The 15,842-nt window shown below is 39.3% G+C and overlaps 1 protein-coding gene across 1 annotated transcript in view; it reads left to right on the forward strand.

The window, feature by feature from the left end:
* The first annotated feature begins 1,117 nt into the window (after positions 1–1,117).
* LOC106817248 (protein ECT2-like) overlaps positions 1,118–15,842 on the forward strand; it is a 39,879-nt gene continuing 25,154 nt past the window's right edge. The window contains exons 1-11 of the mRNA XM_014821910.1: positions 1,118–1,239; positions 5,449–5,531; positions 5,809–5,985; positions 8,018–8,107; positions 8,730–8,837; positions 10,064–10,165; positions 10,730–10,945; positions 11,105–11,405; positions 11,732–11,868; positions 13,217–13,405; positions 15,374–15,484. Coding sequence (XP_014677396.1) covers positions 1,131–1,239; positions 5,449–5,531; positions 5,809–5,985; positions 8,018–8,107; positions 8,730–8,837; positions 10,064–10,165; positions 10,730–10,945; positions 11,105–11,405; positions 11,732–11,868; positions 13,217–13,405; positions 15,374–15,484 — 1,623 coding nt within the window. The 5' untranslated portion in view covers positions 1,118–1,130. The remainder of the gene's footprint in view (positions 1,240–5,448; positions 5,532–5,808; positions 5,986–8,017; positions 8,108–8,729; positions 8,838–10,063; positions 10,166–10,729; positions 10,946–11,104; positions 11,406–11,731; positions 11,869–13,216; positions 13,406–15,373; positions 15,485–15,842) is intronic.

Genomic DNA, 15,842 nt, shown 5'->3' on the forward strand with positions numbered 1-15,842 from the left:
GAACGAGTTTTGACATATTCTTAAAAATGTCTGCTTTTGCGCTAAAATAGACATGATAAGAAAATGCATGCAATAGACCTTTGGTGCCTAATTAATTTGAAATTCAATTAAAAAAAGTATAATTGTATCAGGAATATGTCTATTACCATTTGGAAGGTTTAGTTTTCAAATTTCACCAACTAATTTCAAGCAATTTCAGTTTTACATTTTTGGCCTATTTTAGCGCCAAAATAAGGCATTTTTAAGAATATGTCAAAACTCGTTCCATACCATAGCATAAATAAAAATAAAGCAAACTTTTTTTACTATAAATCAACTTCTACATCTCTTTGCTTCAGAATAGACACACTCAGACCAACAAATAACCATTGGTAACGATACTTAGCTTTCGTTGCTACACTTGATTGGCTGCTAAAAACAATCGCGTTCGAACACGATGATTCATTGCTGGGCGCGCTGGCGCTAGCTGGTGCAAGCGCATGCGCCGTACGCAAGCGGGTGCGTAAATATTCAACATGCTGAATGCGAGCGATCAGCCGGGCGTATGGGATCGCGTGCGAAATACGCTGCCGTGAGACCGGACACACCGCGCGGACCCGGCACCGTATTTATCGATCGCAAGCGGCCAGCGTAGAAAATCGCACAGTGTGTCCTAGGCTTTAGTATAGCAGAATATTCAGGTAGTCACACGGACTCCTGCATAGGTCGAATATGCGCATGTCTGCGACAGCCAGCTCGCACATCCCCTAGAGCATACACTGCGCCATCGGCGTTTCTGATGACGACTTACAGATGGGAAATTACTGTTGTTTGTATTAATACATGGGACCTGTCTGCGGGCAACGACTTGCACATAATGACGGCTTATAAATGACGACTTAGGCGGGGCTATTCCGATGAATTTACTATGAGAGAAAATCAGGCCTTTGACTTCCATGACGACTTATGCGAGTTTTACTGTAGTACTACTCTGTGTGAACTATATATCAGTGGATATAAAATTTGTCAGATCACACTTTTGAGGTATGATGGTGAGATAAATAAAATTTTTACCATTGCACAGTGTATTGCTAGTGAAATTGAGAGCTGTAATGTTATTCTGCTTGATAGGATCGCATAAATTTTCAGTCATGGAAGGTGCAACTGCAAGCTCAACCTCATCATTCAGTCTGTCTATGACTGCAACATCAACTCTGATGCATGGGGATTTAGAGACTGTTACCGAAAAACAAGAACTAGGTTGGTATACTGAATGTACGCTGTATATTTTGCGGTGGTTTAATTTTCACGAATTTCGCGAATGCGTCCCAGACCGCGAAAATAACAACACGCGAATAATTCATACTGAATAATTCCGAATAATTCATAATTCACCGACCGCGAAATTAACCACTCGCGAAATTGTCCGTCAAGTCTGAATTCGCTAAAAAAATATCTCTGTACGTGAAAAATATGGCATATATGTCTGTATGTACAGTACATGTATGTTACAATTGTTAAATCTTTCTTCAATAGTTGATGTCTTGCCAATTTTTCTCATGCTGGGTAATTCAATTTGTTATAGCCAAATATTTATTTTATTTTTAAAATAGTAGTTTATCAGCATGTAGATATCAACTTAAACTGCTTTTGCTCTGATGTCCCAAAATGGTGGCATAATTACTAGCATTCGGTTGGCCTACACTAAACAATTTTGATTGCTGACCTGTGATGAATTGTAACAATACGTCAGACCAGTAGCTTTTGCGTCAAAAATGCTTGAACAACTGAACTGATGTATGCTAACATCGAGTGTGATTTATCAGCTGTAGTAATTAAGTTGGTAGGCATTGCGTTGCTTGTTAAAGCAAGGATGTGACTGACTGTGAGGTCGGAGCGAGTAAGAGCGAGGAAACAGAAAGCTCACTTATTAGACTTAGAGATGGAATGGATCACAGTGAAGAGTGGTGACCTTTCAGGGTTTATTCTGAGGGAAAATTAGACAAAGGAGGTAATGGCCAGTTTGGGAAAAACGCGCATGATGGATTCAAAGGTGTGTCGTAGGCACGCATGCGGAGGCTGCAGGCGGATGCGGGGAGAAAGAGGGAGTTCTGGGGAGGGGTGTCTTCCCCTAGCAAAATTTAAAAATTTGAATGTCTTAGACTGCATTTGAACATGTTCACAACGGTGATGTTAAATTTGACAACGGCGGTGCGCTACTGTGCCTCTTATGCATAAGAAACCCTGCCTTTGGAACCAGTTAGAAGGCGAGGTTAGGCCAAATTCTTAGAGCTATGCTCAGCGGTGTAAAGAGGACAGAAGTTTACGTGTTTTGACATGTTTAAGAATGAAATGGACGTTTTACCTTCTAATATTTTGCAAGGTGTGCCCTTCAGCAAGGGTGGCCGACAGAAAGGTACGCCACATATTTAAGTGTTTTATTGGGAGGTCAAGCCCATTGCCAACTCTTCTGGAATGTCATGTAATGCGAAATTGGTCTTCAGCTCATGGATTACAGCTGATGAAGTAGACTTGGTCAGAGTGTCTAGCTAAGAAAGTAAGAATTTAGAAGTAGGAATAGCCCAGTGCCTCCAAATCGCTCTTGGAATCCAGCAATAATATAGTAGGAGTGGGCTATAAATGGGTCATAATTTGCTTAGGGCTGAGTTTTGTGGGTGTTCTATTTTACCTATCTCAACATGAAATGACAAAATTTTTGGCCCGAGGTCCAACAAAAAAATGCAGCGCCTTTTTGTGTCACCATGCCTTATTTGGATTTTTAGACTTTTTCTCATGTCTCAGGTTTTGTTTTGGGTAGAGACTTCATGTAAAAAGTTATTAGGGGGTTAATTAGAAAATCATAAAAGTACAAATACTGGTCAAGAAATATATTTTGGGGTCAAATTTAACCACATAATTCCGATAGAAAACTAAAAAGGTTGCTGCGGATCCGCCGGAATCTCGAGCTACGTGTTATCTTCTTTGCTTTTGAAGATAGGGACTAGATAGTGGCACTTATTGTTGAGATCCTGAAGAGACTGCAGGTAGCCCGCTAATGACCCCAGCTGGACTGTTGTACATCTCTGGGAGCAGATTGATGCTCTGATGACAGATGCTCGAACAAAAATCTCAAGATAGAGGCAGGTGTTGCAGAACAACTTGGCTCAAAGCATGTGCCATACCACTTGCTTTGTAAGTCTGATACATGTGAACAGTTTGATGCAGACAATCTCACGACCTTTACTGCCATTAAAAGGACAGTATTGGCCTCCACGAACTGCTTGTGCAGAGAGCGCCAGCGTTGAGGTAATTTCTTCGGCAAAATAACGCTGTTGTTGAAACTGCTCTGGCTGCTCTTCTAAAGCTCGTATCACATGAGGGAGATGGGAAGACAACATCACTAGCAGAACAGTTTGACTTGATTCTAGCGGAGGCTGGGGTACACATGTCGTTTAGCCTCTACAAAGAGAAACGTTTTACTACACTCGGTGACTCGGATACCAGGCAGGTGCGGTCTATGATTGCATTCCCTACCTCAAACAGCTACTTGCGCAGACACCGCTGAATAATCTGCTACTTCTGCCAAAGAACTGAAGGTGCTTGTCAGTAAGAAACCACCTGAGCTAAAGACCTTGAGGCAAGAGATCCAATAGCAGCGAGTCAAACATCAACGTGACTCAGATAACCGCAGGAACCTTTACAAGGTCAACAGACTGTCTGAGAATGAGACGATCGAGAACCTAAGTTGAGGCTATATATAACTGTGATTCTCGGGGATGACTACCAAGCAAAGGAGGCGGCAGTGTATCCGTGTGAGGAGGAGATAATGGGAACACTGCCTGGAGCCATTACGACTGTTCAAGAGGCAGAAGGGATCTCTCAGGAAGAATCTGTGTTGCAGCCCAACCAATCACTTGCTGTTATCTGGGATGGGGGGGGGGGCAACAAAAGATGGTATATAGGTCTTACATTGATGAGAATGGGGACGGAACCTACCGGGTGGATCACCTGATCAATGCGCGCTGGTACTGGAGATCAAATTTGGCAGCGACCACCTGGCACTGATGATATCCAGGACACTATCGAGCAGCAAATTGTGCCTGTGGCAGTTTGAGGAACCTGGCACTTTTCTAGGAGGAAGCTGTGTTTTGTTTTAAGTAATGGCCCTGAAATCCAAGATGTGTTTTGTGAAATATGCTAATTATAAGGTTTGATTTGGCTCCATAATGTATTTCTTGAATAGTAATTGTACTTTTATTATTTTCTAATTATGTTTATGACTGTGTGTCCTAAATAACCCCAGAATAACTTTATAACGAGATATGAGAAAAACTCATTCCAATCCATTCCCGCCACAAAAATAAGATATGGTGACACGAGAAGGACAAGAAGGCACTGCACACTTTTCTTGGACCTTAGGCTGAAAATTTATTATTTCATGTTCTAATGAAAATAACTAAAAAAAATTATTTTGGCTTCCGTATAGCCCACTCCTAATAATAGAACTGCTGCTTCCTTTGGCTAATGTATGGTTGGAGCATCATGGGGATGCATAGGCACTTTTTGCTGTTTAGTGGCTGTTAAAATGGCATACAGTATTTCTTAGCGTGAACGTTTTGGTTATATATCTGTAAACAAGTAGTGAGACGCAGTAAAAAATGGATAAAACTCGCAACAAAAAGCCTACATACACCTACTGTGAGAGCATACTTGCAGTAAGCAAACATCACAAAATGTTCTTATTGAGCCAGAAACGTGCTCCGAAGTTGACTATTTTCATGCTATTTTGAAACTCTATCAGACAGAGTTTCGGTGTACAGATACTCATAAAGCGATGTGACTGTGAATGCTAACAGTAGGCCTACGCTAGCGCAAATAGTTCCTGGAAAGTTAACATATGATTTAAACAAATTTCAAAATTTTGTACTGAACAAACATCGAATAATAAATTATACTTGTTCTATCATAGAAAAGAACTGTTAATGAAAACTGTGATTGCTCGGATATGTCCCGGATGTGTAAACACTGTAAACATTGAAAGTACTAGTTTCGTAAGACTGTTTAGGTTTGCTGAAGAAATGTGATAAAAGTAGCAATACAAACAAATTAGTTGTAGTGATTTTTTGCAACATAGACGAGCTCACGGTAGGTATATCTATGAATTTTGCTGCGAGAACATGCCGTTTTAAAGAGATGGTGATAGCAACGCCTGTGCAACAGTACTTTGACGACAAGAATGAACTGCCACTACAGGCTGATGGTTCAGAAAAGGTTCCGATGTAGGACAAATGGCTGAACAATTAATATGCTCTATAAGAGAACCTAAATACTGACTGGACAAGTCTCTTTTTATTGTGATGTGCACAGTGAAATCTGATATTGGCTTTCGTTAGATGGCGTAATGAACAATAACAGACGTTAGGCAAATAAGTGGCAATACTTATCATAAGCACTGTCGTGTTTTTACAGATACTTCCCAAAACATTGAAACAAGGATATGTGTTGTCGGTCAGAAATGCAGAGAGAACACCATGCTGAATTCAGCATTGAAGGTAATTTTCAATAACGGTCTCCATAAACAGTGCTGCATGAGAAGGATATGTGTTCATTACTATTAATTGACAGTAATTAAATATTTAGTATTTATATAAATCAAACCTGTGGTAGTCTTCTGCATAGATTAGACACCTGTCTATAAATGCCACTTGGCATTTCAATTGTGTGCGATTTTATACAATTTTGAGTATGCTATTGCCACCTACCTGTCAAAATATGGAGAATATGGAACATAGTTTATCTTGTGCCATTACTAATATTATATTTTCCCAGAAATTTCCTGTGATTGTGCTACACTCTGTTACGGGTGAGGAGTTCGTTAATGACTTGGACTACGACACTGTATTTGTGTTGGAAGAATTTGCTGGAAACACCTATGAGATGCTGCACAAAAAAAACAACAGACTGATGGGTCCAAATGTTTTCCTGGAATGCGCTGAAAAGGATGAGGTTGAGTATTGCTTATTTCGGGTAACAGGACAAATATTACTTTTAATCGCACCGCTAATCAACATTTTCAACTAGCTAAAATATGTACATGTATGTGTAATTGCCTCCCAAATCAGCAAAACAAATACAAAAAAATCTAGATAGATATATCTGAAAAATATATTTTCAGTGAGTATGACTGACAGTCTGACATGTGGGCACATCACTAAAGCTATAATTCATTGTATTGCTTTTATTTTTAACAAAGTATTGTGCATATTTTTGCTGTAAAGCTTTATATGTTATGTAACTCATTCATGGTTGATTTTAAAGTTAGTTATGCATTGTTTTTAGCATCTGTGCATAAGTTCAATGATGTTAATACAGTTACCAGATGAAAGGCGAAGCTATGAATACATCTTCATATTTGTTGTGATTCATTTGTTAAAGCCGCACTATGCGCATCCAAACGCTAATTTCTCCAGTACTAGACTAGCAAATACTTTGTGTCATGCATAATCACACTACCTTATGGCAAAATAAACTCTAGTTCCTCCTATTTCAGTGCGCGTTTGCTTAAAATGATCATTGCGAGAATTTTGCTCAGAAAAACTAAATATAGCTGAATATAGTCTCACCTGACAGCGGAAATATCACTGATTACACCAACATTCAAAACACCAATATTTTATGCAGTTATAGCATAGAAAAATTGATTTGACCACATCATACCAGCAATACATTTTTTTGAGTCAGGACTTTCAGAAATCACAAATGGCGTCTCAAACAAGCGAACATAATTAAAACAAAGGGGCATCTATTTGTGTGTGATAAGTATTCTCGCTGGCGGTACGCAACGAGGATTTGATCCACTTCTCTCTCCATCTTCGTTATAGTCCTTGGCACTTTTGAAGACTAATATTTATGAGGTTACAACTTACACTCTTGTTTGTGTTACGCTACTATGCACCTCTGTGTTTACATCTGACCAAAAATATCTCCGGTGCGATTATTGCATTACTGTACCCTTGTTGACGTCTCGCGGTACCGCGAGAAAGTGCGAGACATGACAGCGAAAATCAACAAGAGAACGCAAAATTGTAATCGTGCATGATTTTGTCTTTGCATGCGGTTCTAAGACATTTTATTGTTATTTCAAACAATTACTGTTACTCAAGCAACAACGGTAGGCATCATGGGAGTGAGAATAAACACTAAAAAACGCTGAAAACAACTCGCAATGATCGCTTTAAAATCCACAAGAAAGAGGTGCGAAATCTGGTAATCTGGCGCCAACGCTAAATTGTTTGTCAAACAATTTCGCCAAGAATCGGTTAGGTGACGTCACACGTTTTTATCTTTGCTACACCCGTACCGCTGTACCGCAGCACCGCTCCACGGTTGCTTGGCAGAGCAACGCGAAAGTGTCAACAACATCGGAGAATTAGAACAACATTGGAGGTATTTTCAAATGCCTTTTATAAGACAACGCGCAGTGAAATGGGAGGAACTAATTTTTATTGTGTCATAAGGTAGTGTGATTATGCATGACACGAAGTATTTGCTAGTCTAGTACTGGACAAATTAGCATTTGGATGCGCATAGTGCGGCTTTAATTGATGTGAAATTATGGTGCATGTTTTGCAGATAGTATATCATGCTATTTTGGGTGGTGGCAGTAGATCATTGCAAAGTGCTACCTTACTACAGCACTAACTTTATAAAACTTTAGGACCCAAGGTTTTTTTCTGCAGCTATGTAGCCTGTCGTTTAGAGTCCCACAGGTGACTTTTCAGATGAATATATAATGAGAAAATATGCACATAGCTCAAATAATGAAAAAAGGGATTCACTTTACAATAGGGATCAATCCTGATATTATACATTTATGTATATATATATATATATATATATATATATATATATGCGTATTGAAAGAAGGTGTTATCGTGGTAGTCGATGATTTTGACATTTCTGTGGCTTGGTGTATAATATATCATTTGTTTATTATCGAAAAATTATATTGATTATGAATTTTATTACCATTTTCTAGGAATTACCGTACAACACACGCCCACTATACTGCTTAGCGATGTCAGGACTAGTTGTGTGTTTCACTGGTTTTAGGAAGAAGGAAGATTTGGTATGTAGTGTAGTAGTTTAGTAGTATAGCATGGGAGGCTTCTGTAAATCCATAGATATCTGGGATTTTGATTTTCAAGTATATTACTCTTAATAATACTATAAGGATGCTGCAGAGCTATAGAGAATTTGGAGGCGGTATATACAGTGTAAAATGCAGAATTCTACATTAAAGCGAGTGAGGTAAGCAAAAGCAAACACATTCTGTTTGATTATCCAGCTCCCAATTTGCTGCAGCAGTAGTCCGTGTGAATTCTTGGAAATAGTAAATGGGCTTGCGCACGTGCACGGGCAGTGTGTGTATGTTGAACTTCAGTAGCATTTCCAAAGTAAAAGTATAAAAAGTTCATTATGGATTCTCCTGTTAATATTAGTACTATTTTTATGTTTATGTTATAAAGTATAGTAACTATAAGTTTACATTCATCTATTATCGTGATCTTTTTGATACCTAAAAATGATTCATAATCCACCATTTTCATGTGGGTTTTGAGTCCCACTACCCCCTTCCATAGGACGAGCAATTAAGCAGTCGTGGCAGTGGGAGAATAGGGGAAGAATTTTTGCATTTTTAAACTTCCCATGCCTGTAAGTGTAAGTAAAATGTGCATTATACCTTACAGACAAAGCTTGTGACTTTAATACATCACATGGGTGGAAGCATTCGCAAGGACTTTACGCAACGTGTCACCCACCTTGTTTCAAATTCTACTAGTGGCGAGAAATACAGAGTAAGTGCTGCATTACCCATATAGCGTCAAATATGATAATAAAAATAAAGGACGCAACTCGTTTACATTCATATATAACTATAAGACCTCATCGAGGTTATTGTAAAATGAAACTGGCTTGTGTCCCATCTATTTATAGATAAGAGCGTATCCAAAAGGATACCAACATACTGTCTGCATACGCCTGACTCAGTTACTGTGATCCACTTTATCGGGCCAATGGCAGCTCGTGGATGAACGTTTATAAAAGAATAACAGAATAAAACACATGGGCTGGATTGCCATATTTTTCATTACCAGCTTTAGCCTATATTACTAGACGTTACCCGTCCGCGAAGCGGACTACTTACACCGAGACGGCGATCACTGCTCAATACAAATTCTACTATTTATGTCGATCGCTCGAAAAGTGGTTAAGTTTGGTAATCGAACAGTTTGAAGCAAACTTTTGTGTTTATCCGATATGGTATGTAAATAGAAGATCACAAGCTGTACTTCGTTAAATTTCGTGCACTTATTGTGAAAATGAAAATACAAATAGAACTATTTCATCTATCTTGAGTGAGCAGAAGAATCCATGTCAAATGTGAAAATAGGCCTAGAATGTTTCCAAGCCTTTATCACAAGCTCCATAGACATGCAGCGAACTGGCAGCGTACCAGTCTATCGTGCTACAGGTCGTGCTGCGCAATGCGTCGTGGGAAGACAATATTTCAGCCCGCATGTCACCGAATTTACTGCTGTTCATTCGATATACATTTCAACACACATAGCCTTATTTACTCCGAAATACACATTGTTAACGAGTGCAAATGCTTAGTGGACTCTACTAGTACTGTTCATCAAGGCGCATCGGACTGGGACAACTGCGTGAAATAGACTATATATACTGCGGCGGTACTTACATGCCACCCTGAGGAGGAACACTTTCTGTCACCTAGTCTTTTCTTTGGATCCGTGCGCTGGCTTGCATTATGGCGCACGGATCCACCATGTTATCTTTTCTTTTCCCTCTGCCGCGCGCACTTCTCCTTTATGTGCGGCCAGTGCTCCATATTTGGCTATCTTTCATATCATTTCAGTTACACTTGCATCACTTCCACTGGATTGTACTGCACTTGGTTGTTATCTTACTACTTAGCAACACTGTAGTACGTTTATTATGGTCTCATTCTCTTATTGGGATGTTTGAAAACGTGTGTATTATAGGAGTGTGTGATTCTTAGGTGGCTGTAAGTCTAGGAAAGCCAATAATGAGTGAGAAGTGGATTGAGAAGACATGGGAAGAGCGAAACAGAGTTGGTTGTCATGCTACAGAAGAGCATCTGGTAAGATTTATATAAAAACATTCATACTGTATGATTAAATATTCAATTGTTATAATTCTCTACAGAATTTCTTATCAAGAGAGACCTAGAAATGAGCAAATGTGGCCCACGGGAATAAAAACAGTATCATAATTATTAGAAATTAATAATTTTCCATCATTTATTAGCCTTAATATACCTGTGATTTAATACAGTGCACGTGAGCTATAAACTCGGTGAACTTGAGCTTGAAATCTACCTACAGCACTCACCTAGAATTGAGTGAAACCACTTTTCCTGTATATGAGTACATTCAGGACACATTGACTAATACTGGGGTAGGAAAATTACTGGGGTCACAAGAACGCTGGTCATCTAAAAATTGGTTACTAAATTATTACGTATTAGGCACACAATTAGTCACAAATAGTAAGGGGAAGAGGAAGCTTTTGTAATTTGTCGATTTTTCTTTTTGCCCTTTGAACTTGTTGATGTAGATAGATCAGATGCAGCGGTACCTATTTTAGTAGAGTAAAATGACATCCATAATTGTTGGGCTAATTCCATTGGTAATTTTCTTTACAGATGCAATATAAAGTACCTCCGTTCTTTGCATGCAGTGTCAGCTTTCTCGGGTTTAGCGACGAGGAGCAAAAACACATGGAGGAGATTTTGGTGTCAAACGGGGGCCAAACTGTGCCACTTGGTTGCGCGACTGCAACACACTTGGTTGTGGAAGAGAGAAGTGTGAAGGAAATTCCAGATAATTATGCACAGAAAATGCATATTATTAGGGCAGAGGTAAATAATCATCGTTAATGCAGGTCTGAGAAATTACAAAAGAGTTAATATTTTTGTTATTGTTTCAATCTATTATTCAATTAACAACAACAAATGACCAATATTAAGCCAAAGTAATATTGTATTTATATTTAAATGTTATCCGTGTATTATTTGCAGTGGTTCTGGGCTAGCATACAAATCGATGCATGCGCTGCGGAAGAACTCTACTTTTACGAGCAAAGCAAGCTGCTTGATACACTGGAGTCTGCGCGCATGACTCCTGGTACACCAGTCTCTGGTGGCAGACAGAGAAAACGCAAGCGATTGAAAGAGAATCTTGCTCAGCTTGTTGCGGATGATCCACACTCACCGACGAAACCAGTTCCCACTAAGCGAAGATCAGCAGATTACAATGCCAGACTTTCCATGAGCGTTGGCTCCCTCTCATTTCTGGATGAAACCCCGGAGCACACTGCAGGTTAGCTGGTTCAAATCTTCCCTGGTTATGATCAAGGTCGGTAGTTGCTGACTATATAGGAAGTTGAGCGCAAAGGGTTTTGACATGCTTCATCAAAGCTGAGTACGTATATGGCAAAATGACGGAGATTTGAGATATTTAAGATGTGCTAGTGCATATGAGCAGGGCATCCAGACAGTCACTAGTTAGAGGTGTTGGCTTCATAACTTGCTGAATAGAATATAAATAAAGTTATAAGAAAGAGACATAAAAGTTTTCATTGGCATCTTCGTGCTTTCTCGTGACTTCCAATGAATGTAAAGTGATGGAAAACTTTTTTGGGACAGATGTTGGAATGCCATCAAGCAAGCCAGCACCAAGCACCCCACACATGCAGCCGTTGATGACGAAGCGGCAGCAGGTTACCATGGAACTGCTTGAAACAGAGACCAACTACGTCAACATACTTGAGACGATTATAAAGGTTTATTTTTTTGATATGGCGTTGAGCAATTGTGCAGCTCATGTCACTGTGAACACTGAGATAGGGAAAGCAGTGTGTAAACATTGTCCTACTGCCCAAGCACAATTTTAAGAGTACCGGATTCTAAGTACAATGAACTCGATTTACACGATAGGGATATGTTCTTGTAAACGGTTGGTAAATGGTTGCATAAATTTTATCAAGCCATATAAAAACAACAACTCTAGATTGATGTGGTTCATGAAAACCAGATTTATGATTTGGCTTTTCTCATACATGGCTTTTCTTTATAATTATAGTGCTTCTTATATAGTGGCTTTTATTATCTAGCTATAGTTGGCATAACTCGATTTCTGACAAACCATCACTGACAAACATCTTTAGCCAGGAAGTGCAGCTGTGTGACTTTGCAAGCCTTTCCTCACAGGAGCATTATTTAATGCAAACTGATCATGGATAGAATTTTGTAGATCACACGTCATACATATATAGCAACATGGGCTAAGCTGCAGGTTGAAATTGTCCAAGCAAGCCCCACCAGTCATCAATTTTCAGGCATCATGGTTCGGATTCGGGCGCAAACTGGGAAAGCTCTGACATCTCCTAAATATGAAATCCTGACAATTTAACTGTAATTTACAGCCTTGTATTAGTGCAGCAGCCTAAATGATACATACTGATCAGAAGTAAATAATAGGGGAGTGTGACTTCAATAAACAAGGGAAATTCGTCATTTACTAGCTTTAGAATACCTACGATTTACTACGCGTAACTCAACCAAATTGAGCTCAAATCGTACACGGTACATTCGCCTAGCATCGTGCGAAATCGTTTACACGTATACACCCGCAATCCGGAGATACAGACTAAAACGTACGACACAACGTGCGGTGGGCGTGCGTGCGTGGGGGCATACCAGCTGTAAATAGGTCAAAGATTAGCTCGTCGATGTCCAATCTCCCAGCAAGCCACACCGCATCGCCGAGGGCACAAGAGTGCACAAGAGTCGTTAGTAGCTGCCTATTGTTTCAAGTTAGGCAGGTTATGGATTCGGTTTGCTGGCAACAGAATGGAGAATCGTGTCGTATGTTTTAGTCTGTATCTCCGGATTGCGGGTGTATACGAGGAAACGATTTAGCACGATGTTAGGCGTATGTACTGTGTACGATTTGAGCTGGTTGAGTTACGCATAGTAAATCGTAGATTATTATTAGGCTAGTAAATGACGAATTTCCCTTGTTTATTGAAGTCGCACTCCTTCCCTATTATCTTTTTTTGATACTGATGTTCATGTAACAAGGAAATTACTGTGTATTAATTTATTGTATGATCACTCTGTATGTTACAGTTGTTTAAGGATCCATTAGATCAGCCAGACCAAGTAGGAGGACCGCTGTTATCTCCGACAGAGATAAAGCTGATATTTGGAAATTTGCCCCCAATATATGAAGTACATCTAAAGATGAAGGAGTCTTTGGCAGAAAAGATGGCATCATGGGATGACAACAAAAGCATTGGCAACATTATCCTTCAAAATGTAAGTATCTTTAAAGTTTGAGATGATTATTCTCGTAGCTAGTAAACTAGTGACATATGTTAAAGTTAAAATTATAATCTATCAATAATTTAAAGTGTGGTGAAGGGTGAAAGTAACTAAAATTATTTGAAGGGCTGGTAACATTGGCAAAACACCGGCCCTCCGAGCCGGTGGTTTCAGGCGTGTTAGCGAGTACCTGCATTTTTATTTATAGCATTAATGAGCAAATAGCCTACATTACTGTTTTACCTGAAGGATATATCATGCCATAATTTATCAACATTTTACAAATTTGAAATCGAGAATGAAAGCTTGAAACATGACATTGATTTTTGAACAAAGTTTGTGAGGGCTGGTAAAGAATTGCTGTTACCAGCCCTCTGGGCCGGTGCAAAAAAAAATCTGAATTTCGTGCCCTGTTAATTTTATATGTATCCAGAAGTTGAATCTTGTGTTATACATGATTTAAAGGGAGAGTTTACTCTCGGTTTTAGGGTTATTTTCAGCTAATTTAGGTTATAATTACGCTACATTAAAAGTTTCATGGTTCAATCACCATTAGAAATTTTTTTTTATGTTTTAAAACTAACGACTACAGTTTGATTACAACGATGGTGGCGCCACTCAAAGCGCACGATCTGATAAGTTGCGCAAAACCACTTTCCAGCCAAGTGCTACAGACCGAGGATGTTTCTTATTTATTCATTTAAAAGCAAAAGGGTTGTAATATCTTATAGACGACATATAGTTTCAGTTATAATATGGATAAATTTGCCCTAAAATGAATATCGTTTGGTTAAATAGCATTTAGGTATAAATGAAATTGCACTTTTGTGATTAGCCCTCGGTCTGTAACGTGCAAAATAAATTGTCAAATACGCAACCTTTTCGGGGTGGCAGCACGGTCGCGGGTTTCATGGCGCCGTTCAAATTTCGTAGCGTTGATGTGTAATTAATTATAACAATTAAATTTAGTATCTGGTAACAAATACGCGTGGGTATAGACGATTTCAAGAGCAGATAAAGAAGGAGAGCGTACAACGGTAAAATGCTGAAACCATGCTGCAGTATTAGTCGAATTAATAAACTTTTCCCGTTTTATTTTGAGGATCCTTTGCAGTATTATTGATTAGCTGTCTTACCTTGTTCATATAAAACAAACCGCATGTCCCTACGATGCCCCTATGCTGAGATAATGAGCGGTGAAAATCTGGTATTTTCGCCAAAAACCGACTCGAGATCAGTGTGTACTGCGTCCCTCACTCGAAGTGTTATTACTTCGGGAAACCTCGCGTGTTTCCGTCAATGAATGACGTCTGTTATTGATTGCCATAGTGATGACCCCCACCTGTGCCCACCTCACGCCCACCTCACGCTGGATGTATAGTAAACTCTGGTAGTATTACGTGAGTCAGCGCCACTATGGCGCTACACAGCGGCGACCGGAAGCAACACACTGGAAACACTTCGAAGTTCGAGTGAGGGACGCAGTACACACTGATCTCGAATCGGTTTTCGGCGAAAATACCAGATTTTCACCGCTCATTATCTCAGCGTAGGGGCATCGTAGGGACATGCGGTTTGTTTTATATGAACAAGGTAAGACAGCTAATCAATAATACTGCAAAGGATCGTCAAAATAAAACGGGAAAAGTTTATTAATTCGACTAATACCGCAGCATGGTTTCAGCATTTTACCTTTGTACGCTCTCCTTCTTTATACGCTCTTGACGATTTGTTATACAGTAAGTACAGTTGTATGCAGTAAAATCCTAGAGGCTACTGTCCTTTTAATAATCAATTATTCAGTAATATTTTCTTGGGTATATCAGAACATTTATTATTCTTTTGCCCTATTTTGCCTGCAACATCCCCATATGATTCTGTCATAACCAAAAATTCCTTTGGGCTGTGGCCAGTGTTTTTAATTCATATAATGCCTTTATCAATTTGTTTTGAACTTTTCAGGCTGATGCACTATTAAAAGCATACCCGCCATTTGTAAATTTCTTCGAGAAGACAAAGGAGGCTTTGCAGATATGTGACCATCAGAATACAAGGTTCCATGCCTTCCTAAAGGTATGGTTCTGCATAGACCTCATATGTTTGATGCTTTTGTAATGGCTGAGTGTAATGCTACATCAGTAAGTGTTGAGAGCAGAGAATAGAAGATTGTGGAGAAGAACAATTACCATATTTACTCGTGTATAAATCACACCCCATATTTTGCCTTGAAAAGTTGATACAAACATTTGTACATTAACAACATTTTTTTGCCTCGTGTATAAGTTGCACCCCTGATTAGCTCACCTTGACATCGTCAAGTTGAGCTATTGCCATGGGTCGTCGTCCGTCCGTCCGTCAACATTTGGTTTTGGTCAACGATAACTCAGGAACCGTTTGACTCACATGTTTGAAATTGGGTGTAGTTGTTATG

Source organism: Priapulus caudatus, unplaced genomic scaffold (assembly GCF_000485595.1).
Source record: "Priapulus caudatus unplaced genomic scaffold, Priapulus_caudatus-5.0.1 Scaffold1649, whole genome shotgun sequence".
Taxonomy (NCBI): Eukaryota; Metazoa; Priapulida; class Priapulimorpha; order Priapulimorphida; family Priapulidae; genus Priapulus; species Priapulus caudatus.